Here is a 23707-nt window from a genome sequence, read left to right as displayed (position 1 = left end):
TCCTGAGCTCAAGCAATCCTCCCACCTCAGCTTCCCAAGTAGCTGGGGCTACAGGCTCCAGACACCATTCCCTTCTAATTTTTTTTTTTAATTTTTTTATGGACATGAGGGGGTCTCACTATGTTGCCCAGGCTGGTCTCAAACTCTTGGCCTTGAGCAATCCTCCCACCTTGGCCTCCCAAAGTGCTGGGATTACAGGCATGAGTCAGTGCAACCAGCCAAGCACATTCTTAGCCACAAACATGTTTAGCCCCTTAATGCTGTGGGTTTGGCAACTCCCTCACTGAATCTAAACCAGCAACTAAGAGTGCTTGTTAACCTGTGAACACTATAAATACCCCCTCCCATATTCTTGGGCTTGTTTTTCTCCATCTGTCAAAGCTCTTAGGGTGCTTTATCTCCCAAAGGCCCTTAATGATAAGGAGCACACGATGAAGGATGCCGGCTGGTGACTCCACCTCGGGCTCTGGTCCTCTGATGGAAAGTGGGATGACAAGAGATGACCTACTTTCTGATCACTACAGTGATGTTTGACTCCTCATAGATTCGAGATCCTTCTGCGGTGGACGGATCAGAGTGGCCAGGCTGAGATGGCCAGGGACAGAAAAGGGGGACTGGCAGAAGCACACTGTACACCTGGAGGGAGGGGGCCCAGACGTGATCTGGCAGGAGAGACCAGGCAGGCAATCTCTCCCTTTGTTTTTTGCTCTCTGGACCCATCATAAAGGAATTCCTCCTACTCCTAGGAACAGAACTTTTAGGTGGTCCAAAAGGTCCACCAGAATTTTCCCTCCTTTGGCTGGGGCAGGAGTTCTTTGTGTAGAGGAAAGCAGGACTTGCAGGACTTTACAGTTTAAAAAAATTACATTAAATTCCCTGATCCACTGTTTATTTGCTGTGACTTCAGGCAAACTACTTAACCTGTGCAACATGAGAGTAATAGTTACTCCTCTTCAACATTGATTATAGAGATCAAATGAGTATGTAAGTGCATATATTATGTACATACAGTGATAAATGTTCACTCTTTCTTCATCATTATGCTCGATGACTTCATATTAGGGCTGCCATCCTTGATGCCAGAAATTTCAAGGTGTGCACAAAAATAACATAACCCTGGTCACCAGGTAGAGCAGATTCTAGGTTTATGAAGCTAAATACTGGTGTAAAAAAATCATTTTCCTTCCAACACTACAGACAGTATCAAACTGGCTAGCTATGCAGAAAGTGTAGGCATAAGCAAAGAAATTTTAAAAATAAAATGACACTCCTAAACTTTTTAGTTTTGCCATTCCCCAGTAAAGTACAATAACTAAAAACAGGATGGTACCATGAGGATGAATATTCCTGGAGATGATAAAAGTACCTGAAAGCTTAATTTTTTTCTAAGAGCCCATGGGGAAGCATTTTCTGTGGCACTCCTGCCCTGATGGTTTAAATGCCTTGCTTTTCCCCTTAATCAGCAATGCAGTCCCAGTTTTCCCCATGTGTTACAAAAGCATGTGTAACAGAATATTATTCAGGTGTGGTCACACTTTTTTTTTTTTTGAGACAGGGTCTCGCCATGTTTCCCGAGCTAGAGTGCAGTGGTATCATCATAGCTCTCTGCAACCTCAAACTCCAGGGCTCAAGCAATCCTCCTGCCCCAATCTCCCAAGTAGCTGGAACAAGAGATGCATGCAACCACACTGCGGGGAACGTGGCCAGTGTTCCCTGCAAAAAAACCAGGTCCCTTTGGTAGAGTTGCAAGGGATAAGAAAATAATAGAGAGAAATGGAAAATGGAAGAAATAAAAGAATACACTGAGACAAAGATATAGTTTTATAAGTTTATAAAGATTATAGGCAATGCGGGAGCTCAGGGGGCTCGGACCTCTCCATTGGTCTCAAAAAGCCCCGAATGAGGTCTTACATGGTAACTTATAGAAAATAGTGAACAATTGTCAGGGGTAACAGATTTACATAACAACAGGTAGTACCTCTCAGGTTAACAGATTTTCAAAAGGCTTTTACAGAAGGGTTCTACAGATTCTTTAACTAATTCTATTTACGTGAGCAAATGGTTACAAAGTCTTTCAAAGGTGAATCTCTAAATTCCAAGGTAAGTTTATCATTTAACCAGAGGGGTTAAACAGAGATATGTAAGCTCCATGTTTATTAGGTTATTGTGAATGGAGACAGGTAGTCTAGAGTGGTTTAAACAAAAGCTTTGCTTTTGGCCATTTGGGAAGCTGTCCTTTCCGGGAAGCTGTTTGTTCCGGAGGGCATTCCATTGTCAGCTCTCAGCCTATAGTTTTTAACAGATTCGCTTGTGCTTTACAAAGCAAATCCAATTCTTTAGGTCTGAGAAACGCAGCGCCTCGTGGGATACAGCCGCTACTGCCTTTCAGAGACACCCTTCCGAGTGTAACAGCATTCGAAATGCAAACCAACACGTTTACATATTCTTTTAGGGCAAAGCTCTGTAAAACCCTTAAGACAAATCCTGTCCCAAAACACGTTTAATACTAATTCATGGAGTGACACCACACCTAGCTAATTTATAAATTTTTTGTAGAGATGGGGTCTTGCTATGTTGCTCAGGTGGGTCTGGAACTCCTGGTTTCAAGCAGTCCTCCTGCCTTGGCCCCCAAAGTGCTAGGATTACAGGTACGAGCCACCGTGTCCCACAGGTGTAGCCACGTTTGTTGCCACAACACTGGTTCTGTCTCTCATTCTTATCTTCCCACAAAGAACACCAAAGGCACCACCAAGGCCACTAGCCTCAGGACCAAGGGTGGATGGGGAACCACTGTGAGCCAATCAACTTGGCAAGCTACAACTAGCTCCAGTCAATTGCTCTGGAGTCCTGTTTTGTGGATGGGAATGGGTTAGTTTTTTTCATATGTTTGAAATAAGATTTACTTGTTAGAAAAATTGATTAATAAATAAATACATTTTTAAAAACATATGAAGTGAATACATCTATGTCTAGTTATTATTATGGAAAGTATCTGTAAAGGCCCAGAGGCTCACGACCATGCTATCCTAATTAAGACTGTGTTTCAGAGTCTGGGAACATATACACAGTTGCTGAGTCCTTATCTCTGTAAATGGCAGTCCAGGTACATAGCCTACAGTAGGTACTCAATAAATGTTTAATGAATGAACCATCACTTCTGTGTTTAACATGAACTGGGGCTAAGCAAGGCCTCAGTGTAGTTTTTCTTAGAGAAAGAAAAGACAGAATGGTAAAATGCCACCTTCGACTTTTAACCTACAAGGCATGAAACCCCCTCCTCCCTTTCCATTGCCTCAGTTCTTAGAATACAGTTCTTAGCTCTTGAACTGCCAAGAGCTGCTCTCTATGGAGACCACAGGAGTGGTGGTTGGTCATAGCCTAGGAGTAAAAACAGGAGGGCTTTGCTCTGAGTTTCACTGTCAGTACAGAAAGCTTGCTGCACAGGAGACCCTCTGGTCACCTCCACAGAAGACGACCATGCCTCTTAGGTAAGCTATGTTAATACACACAGCCACGTGACTCTGCAGGCCCTACTTGAGAAACTATGTTTAGAAAGTTGTCCTTAAAGGCAACCACAGCTACCAAGAGAGAAATCAGCCCTCTGTAAACCCTTATTTAACTCACCTTCCCTGAGGGTCTACGAGTAGAAACAGGTATTCATCTTTAACAGGGGCAATATAATATTGTGACAGCTACAAAAACACACAACCCTTTAAGTATATATCTTAGTGTTTTACCCAGCCTTTGTTCTTATTAACAAGCATCCCAGTTAAAAAAGCAATATTCTTGTTTTGTTTTGTGCCTCGAAAACCCCAAGAAAACAGGTCTTTTAACATGTAGGGACACACCCAGCCACTGTGGAAGGACGTAAATGAGCTATTCTAATAGAGTTAGTTTTGTGTTTTAACCCCACTGACCAGTCCTGGATCAAGGATCCCCGTGGGGTCCTTGCGTTTTATGACCGACCGCTCCATTATCTGTCCTTTGAGCAATAACTGAAGGAAGCTCCATTTCTGACAGAGCCATTCATGGAAACCTTTGGGTTTCCCCTCTCTATCCTTTCTCGGCTGAAGATTGTGTCCTGGTCACTGTCAAACTCCGACTCGGACACCATCAGGCTGGAGTTGTGCTCTGTGCTTCGGTGCTTGATACCTAGGGAGAAGCAGACAAGCCTCAGAGGCGCGACGCCATCACTCACTGCCAGCTGCCTGTCTTGCTGGCTGCGGGTCACGTGAGGAGCACGGAGTTGTGCTTGCTGCACCTTCAAAGCCATCACCCACAACACAGTGGGTGCTTTGGGTTTCCTAATGAGTAATGACAGGGCTTTGGTGTCACACCTGGGTTGGAGCCCCAGCTTTGACACTCACCAGCTGTGTGACCCTGGGAAAGATACCTAACCTCTCTGGGCTTTCAGTCTCCTCCTCTATTAAGTTGGGGAATAACGAAGCATCTACCCCCATGGGTTTATGGAGAGGATTAAGGAAAACAGTGCATAGAAAGTTCTTGGCGCAGCATTTGGCACATAGGGAGCACCCAATAAATGAAAGCTTTTGTGATTTTATTATTTGGTTCAAATATTTTTAGTAGAATATTTGATTGCTGGGGGTCAAAATAAGACAACAAGTATAAGATATGATCCCTGTTCTCAAAGAATTTATAGTATCTAGCCAAGGATTCAAGACAAACTCCTGAGAAGATGGCTCATAACAGGTGAGAAATTAAAAAAATAAATCTTATATGAATCAAGATAAACGTGCAAACATGTGGCTGGGACTGCCTCAGTGCTGTTTCACATAGGATGGGATTTGAAGAAAAAGGAGAATTTGGACAGGAGGACAGGGGAGGTACATGATGCGTGCAGAGGCATCCAGAAATATTTAGAGAAAACCAGTCTGATTGGAGCAAATGATTCACGTAGGAAATAACAAATGAGAGGCCAGAGAGAGAGAAGCTCTCACAGAAAGGCACATGAATACAAGGTAAACCACGAAGTTTGCATTTTATCCTATAAGCAGAGGAATGACATGACTGAAATGTTGTTTTAAGATATTAATAAAACCACAGTATGCAGGATGGAAGGACAAAAGAGAGGCCGCTAGAGAGCAGACTGCAGACACAGAGGCTGCTATGGTCTGAATGTTTGTGCCCCACATTCATGTGTTCAAACCTAACCCTGACGGTCATGGGACTAAGAGGTGGGGCTTTGGGGAGGTGATCAAAGGGGAAGGTGTCCTTATAAAAGAGGCTCCACAGGCTGCCTTGCCCCTCCCCCCATGTGAGTACGCAGTGAGAAGGTGCCATCTATGAGGAATGGGCCCTCACCAGACACTGAATCTGCCAGCCTCTTGATTTTGGACTTCCTGGCTTCCAGAACTGTGAGAAATAAATGTCTGTTGTTTATAAGCCACCCAGTCCGTGGTGTTTTGTTACAGCTGCCCAAAGGAACCAAGCCAAAGGCAGTGCAGGGTAGAGGAGGCCGGCCCAGGCTCTGGAGCAGGACCTCTGGCACTCACCAGCTATGCTACTTGGGCAGGCTGCTTTCCTCTGCCTCAGTTTCCTCTTCTGTAAAATGAGGATAATCATAGTACATACCTCATAGAGCCATTGGTAGGATTAGAATTAAATGGATAAAGTACTGTGAAAGTACCTAGTACATGTTAAACATTAAATACCTGTTGACTAGTATTGTTATTACTATTAGTTCAGAGGTGAGATTGTGAGGATCTGAACTAGGTGGTGAAGATAATGAGGAAAGAGGGCAAGAGACTAGGCAAGATGGGGCAGCTAGAGCAAGGGTAACACGAATGGGGGTTCTACGAATGTCAGAAGGATGAGTGAATTTTAGGACAAAGGTGGATGAGATAATGCAACCTAAAGCACTTTGAGCTCTGATATTAAATTATGTAATCCAAATGGCAAGCACTCAATCGGTGCATGCTGCCATTTGTATTTCCTGTGAAGCTTTTCCTGCCAAAGCCCTTTAGTTACATTCTCCATACACAACCAGTCATTTGAACCCATGTTCCCACCGGGCATCGTCCATGCTTTCGTAGGATGCTGCACTCCACAGAATTATCCTCCCCCAGGCCGTGAGCCCCTGCAGAGGCAGGCTCTATGCTTCATTCCTCTCCCTGTCTCCAGGGCCTAACCCGGTGTCTGCGCACGGGTAGGCACCTAACACTTCCTGTGGACCACATTTGGCATCTCACAACTTTGAAAGTGATTATGTCCCTCTGAATTTAGTTATAAACTAAATTTAGTTATAAACTATAACTATTTAGTTATAGTTTAGTTATAAACTAAAACTATAATTTAGTTATAAACTCAGAACTAGGGAAAATCGATAGAATCAATGTTAGGCAGCCTTAGAGAGTCAAAGAAGTTTCATTAAAGTATGCAACAGTTAATAAACAAGAATCAGAAAGTTAACTGAGGTGGGCAAAAGGTATTTCTGAGCATAGGGATCACTACACTTTGTGAAGAAAGTCAATTTCTGTAGGAGCCTTTGTGTCCACCCATACACTTGGCTAATCAGCTAATGCAGCTGCGGGAAAATGTTTGATTTAAAGTCCAAATGTCCTCCTGCTGCATTTCTGGTCTCACAGACCTAAAGGGAGCAGCATTCAGAGATGAGCTGTGGGGAAACATCATCGCATGGCCCCCACCCTCCAACCAGTAGCAGAAAAGGCCAGGTGCTGGGGACCTTTCTGTGTCAAAGGCATTGTTTGCCCTGTGGTCATCTGGTAGGTGTTCAATTGATAATTGGCATTTCCTCATCCATTAATTCCTCAAAGTATTTCTGCCAAAATTTCATTAAATTTCTAATAAACCCTACCCCTCCCCCCTCCCCCAGTTAGCATATCCTCAGGACTGACTCCGGTTGTTTTCATCACAGAGCCATCCCAGCCTCACTCTTCCTTCCCGCTAAAGTATGACCCCAGCCTCTGTTCTCGCTGTGACCCAAGCTAACTCTCAGGCATATACCTGGATTAAATAAAGGTACCAGAAAATCATCCTGGAGACCGTCTTACCGTATTTGGGCCTCAGTTCCATTCTTTCCTGTTCATCCATGTTATCCAGGATGGTATACTTTGTTTTTTTCCTTATTTTAGTCCTTTTTCGTCTGAAAGGAACAATGAAAAGCTCAACTCAGATTCTCAAGAAGGTAACTGGGGTCCAAGATTTAAAACACAGGAAAGACAATGAAGGAAATGTCTTGCCTTTGGTATATAATAGTTGACATCTTTTATTAAAGAAACACGTGCAAGGCCAGGTCAGACTTCAGTGGGGCTTAGGTACATTACCCAACCTGAAAAACACATTTAGGGGCATGACAGCCACACCACTATCACCCACCCAACTACAGGTCTCAGCTAAGCCTCAGGCTACGGTGGGAGGGACCCTTAGGGCAATTCTCAACACCTGTGTATTGGCCCAGGGAGCTTTTCTCCATGAGTAATTCCTCACTCAGAAAAACCCGAATGAGCAAATTTTCCCCTGAACTTGTACTACCCAGGAATGCCCAGTGTTGCAGGAATGAAAAGATGTCATGAACTAGCAATCAGAAAAAGAAAAAACAGCAGAAATTATAACAAATTAATAGAATTAATTAGCAACAACCCAACCTTTCATTTTTTCCCCCACAATATGAAAACTGGGCTGTTCCTATGTGCCTCAGCCTATGCTACAGAGGATCATTTGAAAATACACATCCAAAGCATGCTAAGATATGTAGAGAACAAAACAATAATTTCACAGCACAAAGGCCATTTTCTGATAGTGTGATGATTAAGAGCATGGATCTCTAGCCCTCATTTAGCACTTACTAGGTTGGTGACTTTGAGAAAATTATTTGAGACTTTTGTGCTTCCCTATCCTCACCTGTAAAATGGGACTAAGAATAGTCCCTTTCTCATCTGGTTGATGGGAGGATTAAATAAGAGAACAGATACAACGTACTTAGCCATTAATCACAATGGCAAATACTTTTTAAAAAATTTGTATAAATCTATGGGGTAGAAGCATAATTTTGTTACATGGATAGATTGCATAGTGTTAAAGTCAGGGCTTTTGTGTATCCCTCACCAGAATAATGTACTGATACATTGTACCCATTAAGTAATTTCTCATCATCCACCCCCACACCCTTCCAAATCTCCACTGTCTACCATTCCATACTCTATTTCCACATGTACACATTATTTTGCTCCCACTTGTGAGAACGTGCAGTATTTGTCTTTCTGTGTCTGAGGTATTTTACTTAAGATAAAGACCTCCAGTTCTATCTATGTTGCTGCAAAAGACATGATTTCATTCTTTTTATGGCTGACTAGTATTCCTTTGTGTGTGTGTGTGTGTGTGTGTACACATTTTCTTTATCTAGTCCTCTGTTGATGGACACTTAGGTTGATTCCTTATCTTTGCTGTTGTGAATAGTGCTGCAATAAACATACAAGTGGCAGGTATCTTTTGGATACAGTGATTTCTCTTCCTCTGGGTGGACACCCAGTAGTGGGACTGCTGGATCGAATAGTAGTTCTATTTTTAGTTCTTTGAGAAATCTCCATACTGTTTTCCATAGGGGTTGCACTAATTTACATTCCCACCAACAGCATTATAAGAGTTACCTTTTCTCCGCATCCTTGCCAATATCTGCTATTTTTTGTCTTTTTAATTGCAACCATTCTTACTGATATAAGATGATATCTTATCGTGGTTTTTATTTGCTTTCTCTAATCATTAGTGACATTGAGCATTTTTTCATATGACAATGGCAAATAATTAATGTTCACAGTCATCACTGTCATCATCTACTTGATATATGTGTCACAAAGCCACAGAATATTTTATTTGTTTGTTTTTAAGAAGTGAGGGGCAGGGGAAGACAGGGTAGGGAGGGTGAGAAATGGGCATCCAGAATGTTTAAAGCCATGCCCAGTAGGGTGACTACCATCCCATATGGCTCTAGGAAAACTTAATGGGATTCAGGCCTCTGTCTAAGTGCCTGTGCCTGGCTGTCTTTCGCCAGTCTTACCTTTGGGAATGTAATCATGAAACTAAAATAATCTATAAGTGATTTCTGAAAAATAATGATTATAACTATTTTTTAAATCACATCTTTGGAGAGCATTTATAGTGTTTTATATAAAAAGGAGAACTATTGCTGTCTGCTATGGACCTGAGTAATCACTTGCCCTACAAGTCTCCTTGCAGAGGGTTGAGCATGGGGTTCTGGTGGATTCGACAATGAGGCAGCTCAGGGGCTTCTCAGAGGTCAACTCTGTGGATAATGGAAAATGGAAAAACCTAAAACAAAAGTTCTCTTTGTGTTATTGCCTCACTTAAAGTTTTAAATTTATTAAAAGGGATTCAGATCGATTGGATTGCTGCTTCACATAATGAAAATAATCAAAATCTATAATTTTACCAGTATACTTCTAGAACTCCTTCCTCTACAGAGACCTTTAAGGCCAGTTAGGTATTTGTGATACTATGATATACATTGGCTTTCATCCACCGTTCCTGGCTTATAACTCCCAGAGCCTTGGTATAACATTGGGTAATTTAGGCCCCAGAAGAAGCCTCGGAAAACAGAACCTCTCGCTCTTTCTCCTGCCCTCCTTTCACCTGCTCCTTTTTCTCCACTAAGCAGGAATCTCCCCCTGCCTTTCTGTCTTGGAGCTGGCCATAAATTCTCTGGCCTGCCTTGTCTGATTATAGATCATAAAACCCCCAATCCAGGAGGAGTCCTGCCCCACACCCTGGAGGAAGGAACGCGGCACAGAGAGGTCCAGACGAATCCGAACAGACAGGCCTTGCTGGGTTTCCCTTCTCAATCTATTAGGATTAGATCCAACCCTTTTGGTCCAATCGCATTTCTACATCGTTGTCAATTGTGTCTATCCAATGAAGTCTCCATAGAAGGCCCGAGAACATGAGGTACAGAGAGCTTCTGGATGGCCAAACACACGGAGGTTCCTGGAGGGTGATGTGCCCAGGGAGGGCATGAAGGCTCCACGCCCCTTCCCCCATACTTCGCCCTACACATCCCTTCATCTGTTTCCTTTGTCATATGCTTCTTAATAAATCAGTAAACATGTTTCCCTGAGATCTGTGAGCCACCGTAGCAAATTAATTGAACCCAACAAGGAAGCTGTGGGATCCAATCAGTCAGAAGCATGGGTAAAACTACCTGGGACTTGAAATTGGCATGTGAATTAGGAGGGGCAATCTTGGGGACTGAGCCCTCAACCTGTGGGATCTCTAGGTAGATAGTGTCAGAAGCGAGTTAGAGGACGCTCAGCTGGTGTTCTCTTTAGAATTGGTTGTTTGCTTGGTGTGTGGGGAGAAACCCCCACACATTTGGTCACAGAAGTCTCTGTGTTGATTGTTGAGTGACAGAATAGAGAGAACAGTTTGAGTTTGCGTTTTTCCACTCACGGTACTGCTCTCATGAATATAATGTGAGACTGAGAGAGAGTAACATTAGCTTGGATAGAGAATCATTGAACTTCTTAGAAAATGTGAGAACTACAATGAGAAAAAGCTGCCTCTAGTTTTCCACTTACCTAGGCACTTCTGCCTTGTGATGAAAACTACATTACAAAGTGCTTTTAGAGTCTAGTTCGTCTTCATAAAAGAGTGATTATTAAACAGTTTAGCAGTGTAAAAAAACCCAAGCAAACAATCCTTGAGCTATCACATCACATTTAATGAGGTGTCTCTATTTCACATAAATAAGCACCAAGTACCTCTTGCAGCAGCAGATGCAAAGCCAAGTGAGACCTCCTGTTAGCACAGTAAGAACAAAAGCCAACACTGCTACGTAGAATACACTCCACTCTGAAAAACAAGAGAACCAAGTGGACACAGCGGTATACCATTTGCAAAGAAACTTTATTTTGACGATTCATAATGAACATTTCTGAGTCCCTACAAGTAAAGTACATCTGTGCTGTTGCTAACACCTCATCGGGCTGGTAGCAGAGAACAGCAAGACAAAATGCAAATAAGTCAAGAACAACCTAAAACTGCCTTGTTTTTGCCATTTGGTTCAGGGACCTCATGGAGCACACATTTCAAGCTGACTTGAGAATAATCTGAAATAACTACAACTAGTCAATTACATAGTAATGCCTCTTATACAAACACCCACACATGTATGGCACATCAAAATATTCCTTCCAGAATCCCAAGCATCACAACCCCCTCCCCCGAAAAATTCTGGCTTGGTTTTAATAAAGCAAATCAAGTAGCTATCTGGCTGTCTATAGCATGAAGGCATTTTTCAGAGCCATAGAACAATTTGGAAACTACCTGATCCTCATTCCTTCCATAAATCTGCAGAAATCCAGCATAAAAAGCTTTGCAACCACAATTTCAGCAAGTGAGAAGCCCAGGAAGCAAAGACACAAGGTTTAACTCTATTAAATGTTACATTATCTCCTAGGAATAATGATCCAAGAGCTGGCTATTTTCTAATTTTTATGTAGTATTAGGTAGGAACATAATTTGGCAGTCAACTCTTAACAATTTTTTCTGCCAATTATATCCATCTGGTTCTCCCAAACAACAAATTTACTCTTAGAAGTAGACTGGCATTAAAATATAGTTTTCTCCCCAGAAGAGACCTAACGGCACCTTAGCAGGTTTGCCTGCTAAGGCTGTGGCTCCAATTTCTGGTGCCTGTTTGGGTGGACAGTCCTGAAGAGTAGGTCAAATTCTCTTCTTTATCTAATTCCAGAGGTCCACACCAGGGGCCACTTCACCAGAAAGTCACACTGAGCCTAAGTCAAGGCAGGTGTAATCTGGAAATGCAGCCCATGGCCCAAAGCAACTCTTCCTTAGAAATGCCAGCGACAGTTAGCCAAATCTGCCCTGCCCAAAGCCTAAACACACCCCCCAAAGTGAATTATGGGGAGGATCTTAACTCATTGCCAAGTGAACTGGTTCTCTGGGCTTCAGGTGAGAAAAGGTTGAATGTCCCCAGCTGCAAAGCTAGGCAGGTATTTCTGACACTTGAGAATCAGTTGCCTGAAAGCTCCTCACCCAAAGTCACCTCCCCACCAGGACTCACCACAGTTGCTCTCCCCGTCCTGGATATAACGCTGTATGAGGTTCTCCATCCACAACTGAGAGCAAATGCAGCGCTTTGTGATAGGGTCACAATGACCATGGCCAGAACACTTCAGAAGGCAACCTGCAAAGAGGTATGCAGGGCTGAGGTCACCATGGAGCAAAGGGAAATCCCTGGTTTCAGCATTTCTATCTTCAACAGCATAGGCCCCACAGAGATGCATCTTGCTGAATTAAGAGCCCCTTGCAGTATGGACAGGGATTCTGAGAATAGTCTCATCATTGACAATCTCCTCAGAAAGCAAAATGCAGAAAAAAGCCAATCCTCACCATGTAGCAAAAGCCTTAAAAATGTAGCAGAAACGTAGTTCCCTCTGGCCTAAGAAAATAATTCTAAGAATCTATCCAGTGAAAATAATTGAGGATATGCACAAAAATTTATCTACATTGTAGTATTATTTAAAATCAACCTTCAAGTCCATGAAGACAGGACTGGTTGCATAATTATGGAACATACCCAGGGTAGAGTACTATGTGGCCATAACATCCTACTGAACAGCAATTTTAAAGGATTTGAGAACATGACCAAAATATGAATTGAAGTTAAAAGTCAGATTAAGAAGATATATACACATATATCAAATCATCCTGATTATATTAAGTGTTCCTAGAGATGGGGGAACTGGAAGGCAATACATCAGCTAACAAAAGTTGTCTTTGGATGGCGGGAATTGTGGACTCTAGAATCTAGCGTATTAGTTTCTTCTTTGTATCTTTCTGGATATTCTAAATTTCCTACAATAAATAAATATTACATAGCTAGGAAAAAAGAGTTATTAAAAATTAATTTACTGTATATTATGATTGAGAAAGTCATATATCTGAAACAAATTAAATTTTCTTGTCCAAACATTATCATGTCCCTTGTAACTCTCATGTTCCCCAGAGTCTACTGAAATGGCCACTTTGACATAATAAGAGATTCATGTTACTCATGAGGCGAAGTTGGAGACTGTGGCATTATGAATCAGTTTGTGTCCTGGAAGGGGTGGCAAGCAAGGTGCTAAGAAAAAAGGTACAAGTGGAGAAGGCATTTGTAAACTATGTCAAATTTTCAAGAAGCTACACGACACCATCATCACAACCTGCGGCATGCCATCCAAGGAAAATAAATTATATATACATGGCTTTTCCAGCCAGTAACACTTGTTTTTGACATTGTTCTGATAGTTTAAATATGAAGTATCTGAAAATGGCCATTATCTGTGAATATAATCTTAAATTTTGACCCAAGACTAGTATCGCTCTCTAGTTTTTTTCCAAGACAAAGAGTAGTTGGCAAACGTGTGTGACAGTAAACCTGGAGAAATAAATGCAAAACAAGTCCCTGGGTGCTAAAGTGAAAATGTTCATGTCACTCCTCTTTCTTGCCTGTGAAACTTAACCATGACGGTCAAGTCTGATTCTTTTACAATATTCCTGTTGGAGACTTACCTGCTGTGTCAATCCTCAAGACCTTGAAAAGCAAGAAGTCAGGCTTCTCCTTCGAGAGCCGTGTGTGCAGATTTCGGGCCACTTCACCAGCTTTGAGAACTTTGAAAGGCGGCCCACTCTGCACATAAAACACAATCACGGTGCTGCAGAGGAGACAATGAGACAGGGCAGCCACACAGTCAGATGGTGACCGATATGGCATGTCCACTGTAGTTATCTAACCTGTGAAGTCGGGGAGTAGACTGTTACAGCTTTGTGGCAAGGACACAGGGGTGTATCTGCAGCCAAGAAATTGATCTGCTTCTATTCACAAATAAAGGGGCCAGGCGCGGTGGCTCACACCTGTAATCCTAGCACTCTGGGAGGCCGAGGTGGGAGGATCCTTTGAGCTCAGGAGTTCGAGACCAGCCTGAGCAAGAGCAAGACCCCATCTCTACTAAAAATAGAGAGAAATTAGCTGGACAACTAAAAATGTATAGAAAAAATTAGCCGGGCATGGTGTCACATGCCTGTAGTCCCAGCTACTCAGGAGGCTAAGGCAGAAGGATTGCTTGAGCCCAGGAGTTTGAGGTTACTGTGAGCTAGGCTGAGGCCACGGCACTCTAGCCTGGGCAACAGAGCGAGACTCTGTCTCAAAGAAAAATAAATAAATAAATAAATAAAAGCTCTTCTGTCTCAAAGTACAGCTAGCTGATCAAAGACAGACCTTCAGATAAAAGGAGCAATGTGTAAATTATGTTTCAATTACAAAAAATCCCTAATCAAAGGGCTTTGGAGAGCTATCACCTTGGTGAACAAGAATGCATTTATGTGCTAGGAGGGTGGAACATCCCAAACTCCACAGGACAGAAGCTCCGGTGCTCAGTAAGTAAAAAAAAAAAGGGAACAACGTGTATTTGAGTACAGACAGACCCAACTATACACAAAATGATAACTTTTAGATGTCTTGCATCTTGTTAATTGAGACACAATATATATACCATAAAATTTACCCCTCTATTTTTTTAAATTTTTAAATTTATTTTATTTTTTTTGGAAATAGGGTCCTGCTTTGTCACCCAGGCTGGAGTGCAGTGGTGCAGTCATAGCTCACTGCAGCCTTGAACTCCTGGGCTCAAGCGATCCTCCTGCCTTGGCCTCCAAAAGTGCTGGGATTACAGACATGAGCCACCATGCCTGGCCAAAACTCACCCTTCTGAAGTGTAAAATTCAATGGCTTTTAGTATATTCACAAAGTTGCCCAACCATCACCACTTTCTAATTCCAGTACATTTTCATCACTCCAAAAAGACAACCTATACCCATTAACAGCTGCTCCCCCTCTCCTCCTACAGTCCCTGCAACCACTAATCTGCTTTTTGACTCTATGGATTTGACTATTCTGGACACTTCATATAAATGGGATCATACGATATGTGACCTTCTATGTCTGGCTTCTTTCATTCAGCATAATGTTTTCAAAGTTCATCCATGTTATGGCATGTGTCAGTACTTCATTTCTTCTTATTGTCAGGTAATATTCCATTGTACGACTATATCACATTTTTTTATCCATTTATCAGTTGATCAACATTTGGGTTATTTCTACAATTTGACTATTATGAATATGTGCTATGAACTACAGACTAATATTCATAATCTTTTTAATATGCAGCTCGATTCAGTATGATAGTATATCGTTGTGGATTTTTGCCTCTATATTCACAAGGGATATTAGTCTGTAGTTTTCTTTTCTTGCAATGTCTTTATCTGGTTTTGGTGTCAAGGTAAAACTGGTCTCACAAAATGAGTTGAGAAATATTCCCTCCTCTTCTGTTTTCTGGAAAAGTTTATGAAGGACTGTATTAATTCTTTATTGTTTTGCAGAATTCAGTAGAGCCATTTGGTCCTTGGTTTTGTGAGAAGTTTTTTGATTACTAATTCAATCTCTTTACTTGTTATAAGTCTACTCAGATTTTTAATTTCTTCTCGTGAGTTTTTGTAGTTTATGTCTTTCTAGGAATTTGTCCATTTCTTCTCAGCTATCTAATGTGTTGACATACAATTACTCATTATTCCCTTGTAATCCATGTCCCTTCTTTCCTCCCTGATTTTAGTAATTTGAGTCTTCTCTGCTTTTTCTTGGTCAATCTAGTCAAAGTTTTATCAGTTTTGTTGATCTGCCCAAGGAACAACTTTTCCTCATTTTCTGACATGTCTTTGATTCAGTCTTTGGTATTTCATAAGTAAAGGAAATATATAACCCATTTTAGAAAGAGTCCCATAAAAATAATTAGAATGTGTATTAATTTGTTATTTTTCTAAGTAAACTTTAGTTCTCTGGAAAACTAACCTAAGTGGAAGGCTGAGAATAGCTGGTAAATGGAGTTACTGTGAATGGTAGGTTTTCATTCCCATATTCTTTCTCTTTTTCTCTGCCCTCTCAGCCTTGGTGGGATAAGAGTTTAAATATAAGAACTCAATTAAAGACAAACATCTCATAAAAAACAAAGGCCAGAGTTTCAGCCTATAGAGTCCCAGGAGAGAGCAAATGGTAATCAGTGATCCTTTCACGTTGGGGGAAGCCTCAGTCCCCTTGGGCGTGGGGCAGGGATGGAGTGTGGCTGTGAGACATCCTCTTCACATGCCCCAGACCATGGACAGGCCCTCCAAAGTCACCAGAGCTAACAACCAGCTCCCTCTGATGTTCCCCAGCTCCTTCATTCAGAATATTCTCAGTGAACAAACATTTACTGAGACTTGTGGGAAGGACCTAGAACAATGTTGTCTTTGCTCCTGCACTTTGAGAGAAAAATGTATATGAGTGGGATAAGAGTGTGTACAAAAATGCAGAATCAGCAGAGGAATGAACCACTTTCTGCTGGACCGGGATGAGGGAAGAGGTGGAACTGTGCAGGGCCGAGGCCCTGCCGCGGGTGTGCAGCGCATACCTGAGGTCAGAGTGGGCCTGGATCTTCTGCACCTTAATGTCCGAGTCCAGCACATTCAGCAGCACCGCCAGCTGCCTCACCAGGGTGTCCTTCTGCTGCTCTGTCAGCTGCCCCACGCCAACCTGCAGGATCAGCTCCACCAGGCCACTCTTCTTGGGGTCTAGGAAAAGAGAAGTTTTGGCATTTCCACTTGGCGATCAAAGGCCTGACAATATAAGGAGTGAGGCCTGTATGAGAGTTTAAAATTAATCATAGGCAATTTCTACATTTGGGATTTAGGACTCAGATAAATTCATCCAAACACCTCAGAGGCCACTATCTGAGGATACTATTTCCTTGTTTTATCCCAGTTTGTTGCGTATTAATTTTTTTTCCAAAAGATAATCAGGTGTACCTAATTAGACTCTGGGCTAAGTTGAAATTTCAGCCCCTCACACTCTCGCCCAGGACCAGAAAGAGAACTTTGTCTCCAAGTGCATGGGCACTGCCCAGTCCAGTTTACGCTGGGGGTCGTTATGGCCTCCTAAGAGGAGCTGCCCTCCCTCAGCGCTCCGGTATGGAAGCCCTGTGTCCACTTCTCATTAGGGCTTTGTCCTCTGGCAGGAAGACAAATGAAACACGAAAATAAAATCTTGTTGCCAAATACAATTCTCTTTAATGAGTTATGAAACTGGATCTGTTTGGGGCACACAACAAGTACAGAGACATCTTCAAAGTAGGCCCAGCCACGAGCTGGAGGCAGCCACAGTGGGTCACACCTGTTAACCGCAAAGACCCCAAAGACTACGAGCCAGACCACGCGCATCCAGCACCAGGGCCTGGGAACGCACCTGGCTGCACTTCCACAGTGGCAATGTCCGTGTCCGAGGCCCCCTGACCATCAGTGACTCGCAAGCGGAAAGTGTACACTCCCTCCACCAGATTTGTAAGCTGCAGGGCTGCACCGCGGTCAGAGCCATCGATGACATCCTACAAAACAACGCCGTTCACAGGGCAGTTATCAATTGCAGTTTCCAATTTCTGGGCTTCTGTTGACCCCGAAGCTCAGTGTCCCTTCTCTTTAACATATGCATGATTTTAAAAGGGAGGCTGAAGAGGAACCAGGCTGGCAGGTCAGCTAAGAGAGGAGTAATTCTCAGCACCTCTTCCCCATAAAGCACCAGGGGGCACAAATTCCTCAGACAGTATTTCCTGAGCTGAGTTTACCAAGCACTTTCTAGGAATTACCAAATGATTAATTTTATCTAACAGAGGGAAAGACCATTTGAATTAGGGCAAGGACAGGTTTTCCAGGTCTTATTTTCAAACAGTTTTATGATGTTCTCGTCTTAGGTTCCCTTATGGTGTATCATGTTCACCTTCTCAAATGACCCAAAGCCTTGGTAGAAACATCTGTTTTGTAGTCCTCAAGGTTCCAAAGAATTACAGAAGAAACTCCTAGATCCCTGCTAACAGAAGGGATGGTAATTTGCTAACAGAAAAGGATGGTAGCAAAAAATAAGTGCTCTGAACAGAGACCCATTATACATTTAGAAGCTAATCCACTAGCTAGCTGATAATATTAATTCTAGAAGTGCTTTAGAAAGTAAAAAGCAATTTCAGTTCCTTCCCTGTGACTACTCCTTTGGTACATCTCCAAGAGTATATGTGCATCTCTCCAGTCCTTAGTAACAGCAGGGATGACGATGTACCTGAATTTATAGCTTAAGAGGCAGAGTGATCTAATGGGAGAAAAATGTCTTCCAGGAGCTAAAAACCTGGATTTGTCTGGTTTTTATCAGGAATGAGTTAGTTGACCTTGGCCAAGTTACTCTTCATCTCTGCATGTCACTTTGTACACCTGTGAAATGCAAATATCAATCCCTGACCTACTGACATATCTGGTACAATATGAGGAAGAGGAAAGAATCCACTTGGACCAAAAGAGGAATAACAGGGACACTAGGGAGGAGAACGATTCCTTCCCACTGGAAGAATTTGCTTCAAAGTACTTCCAAGCTATGGTTTCCTATCCCATCCCAAGTCTGGTCAGGGAAAGGTCAGAAAGGACTTCAGCATTTGTTTAAACCTAACAGCAGCCTACTGCCTCCAGTCCTTAGAACAGCCAAATGCAGAAGAAGCACCTTAAAGGGAGCATGGGAATGTTCCTCAGGAGAGATGAGGCCATAACAAAGACGTTGCTATGGTCTGTATTGTGTCCCTCCCAAATTCAAATGTTGAAGCCCTAACCCCAATGTGACTGTACCTAGAAACAGGACCTATAAGGAGGTAACTAAGGTTAAATGAGGTCATAAGGGTAGGGCTTAATCCAACAGGATTAGTGTCCTTATAAGAAGAGACACCAAAGCACTCTTGCTCTCTCACCCCCCACCTGCCACGTGAGGACACAGTGAGAAGGCAGCTGTCTATAAGCCAGGAAGAGGGACCTCACCAGAAACTGCACTGGCCAGCACCTTGATCTTGTCTTCCCAGCCTCCAGAACAGTGAGAAAATACATTTCTATTGTTTAAGCCTCCCAGTGTGTGGTATTTTGTTGTGGCAGCCCAAGCTGACAAATACAGATGTAACGATAGGTGGTTTAGGAGTAGTTCTCTTTAAGTACTCACTCCAGCTGCTGGACTCTGGCCGTCTCGGATCCACAGATAGGACACAATTCCTTGGTCATCAGTAGACCTTGAACCATCCAAAGTAATGGAATTATTGGGAAGCACAAGAACATGTCTGCCACCAGCCTGGGCTCTGGGAGGACTATTATTTTCTAAGTCAAATATAGCAAAAATGAAAGCAGAGAGATTGATTTAAAACACTGGTGATAGAAGTGTGTCATAAAACATTCTCAACTCTTCCACTTCGCAGTTACAGTAAGTAGATTTAAAATATCCAAAAAGGTATTATTTTCTGCCCCAAATACCTATAAGATAATATATAGACTTCCGTAAAGCTCTGTTTGTGCTTAGTTGGTTATAATTTGGGATGAAAAAGGTAAAATGGGCAGGCTATACACTGGGAATTTTTCTAATATTGTTACAGTTTTTCTCTCCTTGAAAAGGGAAATAATGATCTTACTTACATTTAGCATCCTGAAAGTGAAAATATTTTGGTTTACAATATATTCTGGATCATTTTGTACTGGTCTACACTATCTGGCCACAGAAATATTTTGATTTCTGGTACTGCCAAATCTTGAATGTCTAAGTAAGATAAAGAATTTGAGTGAAAAATAATTAGACCCTCACTTCTCTAACTAGGTGCTAGATATAAATGAGACAATGTAAGAGCCATCTCTGATGTAACAGCCTCAGGAAAGAGGGGCCTGGGAGCATTGAAAGAGCACCAATTTGGAGATGAGGCTACTAGAGGCAAATGCTGCTTATTCAGATGGGGTTCTGGGACCCAACTTGACTCCTCTCAACTTCCCCTTAGAAACAAGTCAAGCAACAAAAAATGAGGGTGAGGACAGCCAAGTGCTGATCCAAGGGAGTGATTAACATCCACAGGTCACCAGCCATTTTCACCCTGAGAAACGATGCCAGAGATTGGCGCAGAGACAACTGGTGCCAATACTAGCTTTTCCATTTCATTCACCACACTCCATTTGGGGAGGATTTGGAGATGGGGGAGAGTCTGGTGTTAGGGAGGCTTAATTCCATTGTGGATATAGGACAAGGCTAGAAAAAACAGATTGGCAATAAATTAAGTTAACCCAAAAGTCACTCTGTCAAATACAATGTCTAGACCCCATCCAGGTTCACAACAGGAAATTAGGACAGGCGTTCTCCTTTTACAGTTATGTACTCTTGAACTCCAGTCTGATGCTCCCCTAGCACTTTACCTAGGCACTACATTGCCAGAAATTCAATGTATCAAAATCTGAATTGAATTCTTCATCCTCACAAACCAACTGCTGCTCTTCTGTGAGCCCTATTCCAGATAATCGTGCCATCACCCACCCACATGCTGAAGACAAAACTCTTGGTGTCATCTTAGCATCTTAGATACAATCTTTCTTACCCTCCAGATCCATTAAGTTCCCAAGTCTTGAGAATTTAAGACTCTAAAATATCTTCCCAATATATCCTTTGTCCTCCTGTTCTCCCTTTGTTTGGCTTCAAATGGGACACATGTCATCTCTTCTCCAGGCTATTACACCTGCCTTCTAATTATTCTCTCCACTTTCAGCCTCTCTTCTTATCAATCTGTTATCTTTTTAAAGATCCATACCTTACAGCTAAAATGACATGATGCTAGGGTTTGCTTCAAAATGTTCCAAAAAATAGAATAAAATATTAATTGATAAATAAAACAAGTTGGCAAAATGTCGACAGCTGTTGAAGCTGAATGATGGGTATATGATGGTCTGTTAAGACTATTTTCTCTACTTTTATGTATGGTTGAAAATTTCTATAATAAAATCTTTGAAAAAATCCAAATCTACATCACTTTGCTGATAAAACTGCTCCAGCCCCTTTCAACTGCCCAGAGAATAAAGTCCAAACTCACAAGCATGACCCACAGCACATATGACCCTGCCTGGCCGAGCCTCTGCCTCAGGCTGCAGCCACTGCCCCCGCACCCCGCACTCTCACTGTTGCACAAACTCAAACCTTTTTATACAGCCGTGCTCTTTACTCCTCTGCACTTTAACACATAGTAATCACCCATCCGCTAATTCATTCAGCATTTATGATTTGCTGCAAGTCTATCACTCTGCTATACAGAGGACACAGGAACATCTGAAGCAAAGGCACTCAGGCGTCTCACAGTCAAATGGAAAAACAGACAAGGAGACAAGTACCTAAAGCAGTACTGCACTAGTCTAGGCCACAAAGTTCACATTAAGTAATAACACAGACCTTGAACTTTTAAGGAAGAGAGAAAACAAAGCATAATGGTGTCATTTGGACATGAGTCTTTCATTGCCAGTAGTCACAGAAGTAGAGCGAAGCCACTAGAAGATACACTCCACAAGCAAAAGGAAATGCTGTCTCCTTGCAGAAGGCAATTGGAAAATAGCTAATGTGGATAGAAGAAGGTTGGCTTTCCTTGGCCAGGTGGATTTTGGCATCTGCTATGAACACATAAGCAAATACCAATGTCTCTGAACAATCGTAGCCTGGCTTAGTGTCTGGTAGCACTGGAAAGCAGAGCAGGCCCAGCCTATCCACCTTCAGACCCACTCACCCTTCTTCACGGCCACGGTGAGGGTGGACGTGCTGCTCAGTCCCTCCTGGTCTTTCACCGTCAAACGGAAGTGATAGGTTCCCACCTGAAGACCAGTCACCGTGGCTATCGCTTTGTCAATATTTTCCATCTCCACTGCACTGGGGCCCCTGTAAATAGGAACATGGTTAACAAAAGGGAGGGGGCACAGGATCATGAATATGGCAGGCGTGTGATTTGTGTCCCTATAAATGCTTTTTTTTCCAGGTAGAATATATGCCATTTAGAGAATTCTAAGACAACTCTTCAGCATTTGCATTCTCTAGTTCAGGGTAAGAGTCATAAACTAATGCCTATTTCAGACAGAGACTGCTGGATTACTGCAAAAATTTTTCTTATTTTTTTTTAATTGAGCTGCCAGTGAAATGATCTATCCTTGGAAAATGGAGCCTTAGAAACTACTCCCATTTCTTCTTTGAATAAAATTAGGTTAAATCCTCGTCTATGTTTAGGGAGAGTGTGGGAGAAGAGGGAATGAGCCAGATGATTGATCTCCTAAGAGAGAAATTATGGTGCAGTCAGTAAGACTGTTACTTCTCTTACTATCTAGGTAATCTTAGGCCATGTGATATCATTAATCTCCACAGGCCTCAGTTTCTTCAACTTCAAAATGGGACTAAGGTTAGTATTTGGCTCTTAAGAACTGACATCGGAACCTATGACATTAAGCATGTAAAGCTCAGAAAATGTTAGATAGCATGGGTCTCCCCTTACACTCTGCACTCCTGTTGTTGACAGCCACTGCAGGATAGGTTGGGTGTAGACAGGACCACACACAGGTCTCCCTGCACCTCTTCTGCATCAAGCTCGCCTCACACCGAGATTGCCCTGCACACCTGCCCTGGGCTCCACCTGCCTCCACCGTCAATGAGCATCCACACGCACTTGAGACAGTCTTCAATCAATAATGCCCAGCCACCTCTAGAAACGTGCTTAAATCCTGACTCCTCAACAAGCTAGGCTGAAAGTTTACTACAGACCCTCCAGAGAAGGGGTGCTATTAGCATTCGGCACGGGTGTGAACCTGGCAGCTTGGTGGTGAGATGCGCTACCTGACGTGCTCCCAGTGGTAGAAGACAATGCCGTGGTCGTCGCTGCTCCTGCTGCCATCCAGGGTGGCACTGTCCACTGGGAAGACCAGCTCCTTATCAGGGCCAGCCACTGCCACTGGAGGCCTGTTGTTTTCTGGAATTAAGTGTGAAAAGGTATTATCTCTTTGCCTTAAGTCTGAAATCCCCTTATTTCTTCATTTAAGCAAATCATTCACATTCAGATCAGGCAGCTACTAGAGTACAAGGTCTGGCTACATCTGAGTACCAGGCCACATATAACAACCAGCCCCCTCGAGACCCCCCGGGCTCTCTGCAGCAGAGCAGAGCCCGTGTGGGAGTGAGCATGTGGCAAATCCAAGCCCGCAGAGGGTGCTGAGGACGGCTCTCATTTTGTCCTTTGTATCACGGTTTAGAGACCCAGTCAAGACAAGATTCAGAAACTCAAAAGAAAATTGGTTTTATACGGAGCTTCACCTCCCACAGCCCTGATTTCCCACCAGCTTAGAGATTTAGAGACGTTACCACCAAATTTGATGCATCTGAAGCCCAGAAGCCCAGCTATCAGTTCGGCTTCTCTAGGGCCAAGTCTCTTTTCCATCCACCTACCAGGCTGGACAGTCACAGTGACCACTGCAGTAGATTGTTGCCTTGAAGAATCTGTCACCATCAGCTGAAACACATAATCTCCTTCCTGCATTGCAGATAAATGAAGATACGGTGTCTGTACTCCCTAAGTAACAGCAAACACAAAAATCAAAATGAAAACAAAAAAATAATATTAAAAAAGCACCAGAAAATAATATGACATAATGAAAAACTAATGATTCTACTTAATACAGAGATCCGGCTGGGAAAAGAAATTTATGTGTCCCCAGGAAAATGCAACCTGAAGTCCATTGTGTATCCTCAAACGCTACTGAAGGAGTATGAATTAAT

At 42.6% G+C, this 23707-nt stretch overlaps 1 protein-coding gene across 4 annotated transcripts in view; it reads right to left on the bottom strand.

Annotated features, from left to right (window-relative positions):
- Nucleotides 1–3725: 3725 nt before the first annotated feature.
- Nucleotides 3726–23707, bottom strand: part of KIAA0319 (KIAA0319 ortholog) — a 73932-nt gene continuing 53950 nt past the window's right edge. The window contains exons 10-20 of one of the 4 annotated variants that reach the window (XM_012638652.1): nt 23378–23501; nt 22772–22904; nt 21681–21829; nt 19106–19257; nt 17330–17468; nt 16500–16659; nt 13570–13712; nt 12077–12199; nt 10752–10842; nt 7032–7123; nt 3726–4152 (exon numbers count right to left, since the gene is read on the bottom strand). In XM_012638652.1, coding sequence (XP_012494106.1) covers nt 3974–4152; nt 7032–7123; nt 10752–10842; nt 12077–12199; nt 13570–13712; nt 16500–16659; nt 17330–17468; nt 19106–19257; nt 21681–21829; nt 22772–22904; nt 23378–23501 — 1485 coding nt within the window. In that variant the 3' untranslated portion in view covers nt 3726–3973. The remainder of the gene's footprint in view (nt 4153–7031; nt 7124–10751; nt 10843–12076; nt 12200–13569; nt 13713–16499; nt 16660–17329; nt 17469–19105; nt 19258–21680; nt 21830–22771; nt 22905–23377; nt 23502–23707) is intronic. The other 3 variants (XM_012638651.1, XM_012638650.1, XM_012638653.1) reach the window with 3 other exon arrangements.

Source organism: Propithecus coquereli, unplaced genomic scaffold (assembly GCF_000956105.1).
Source record: "Propithecus coquereli isolate 6110/MARCELLA unplaced genomic scaffold, Pcoq_1.0 Scaffold131, whole genome shotgun sequence".
Taxonomy (NCBI): Eukaryota; Metazoa; Chordata; class Mammalia; order Primates; family Indriidae; genus Propithecus; species Propithecus coquereli.
This window is presented reverse-complemented; position numbering and strand designations above follow the sequence as displayed.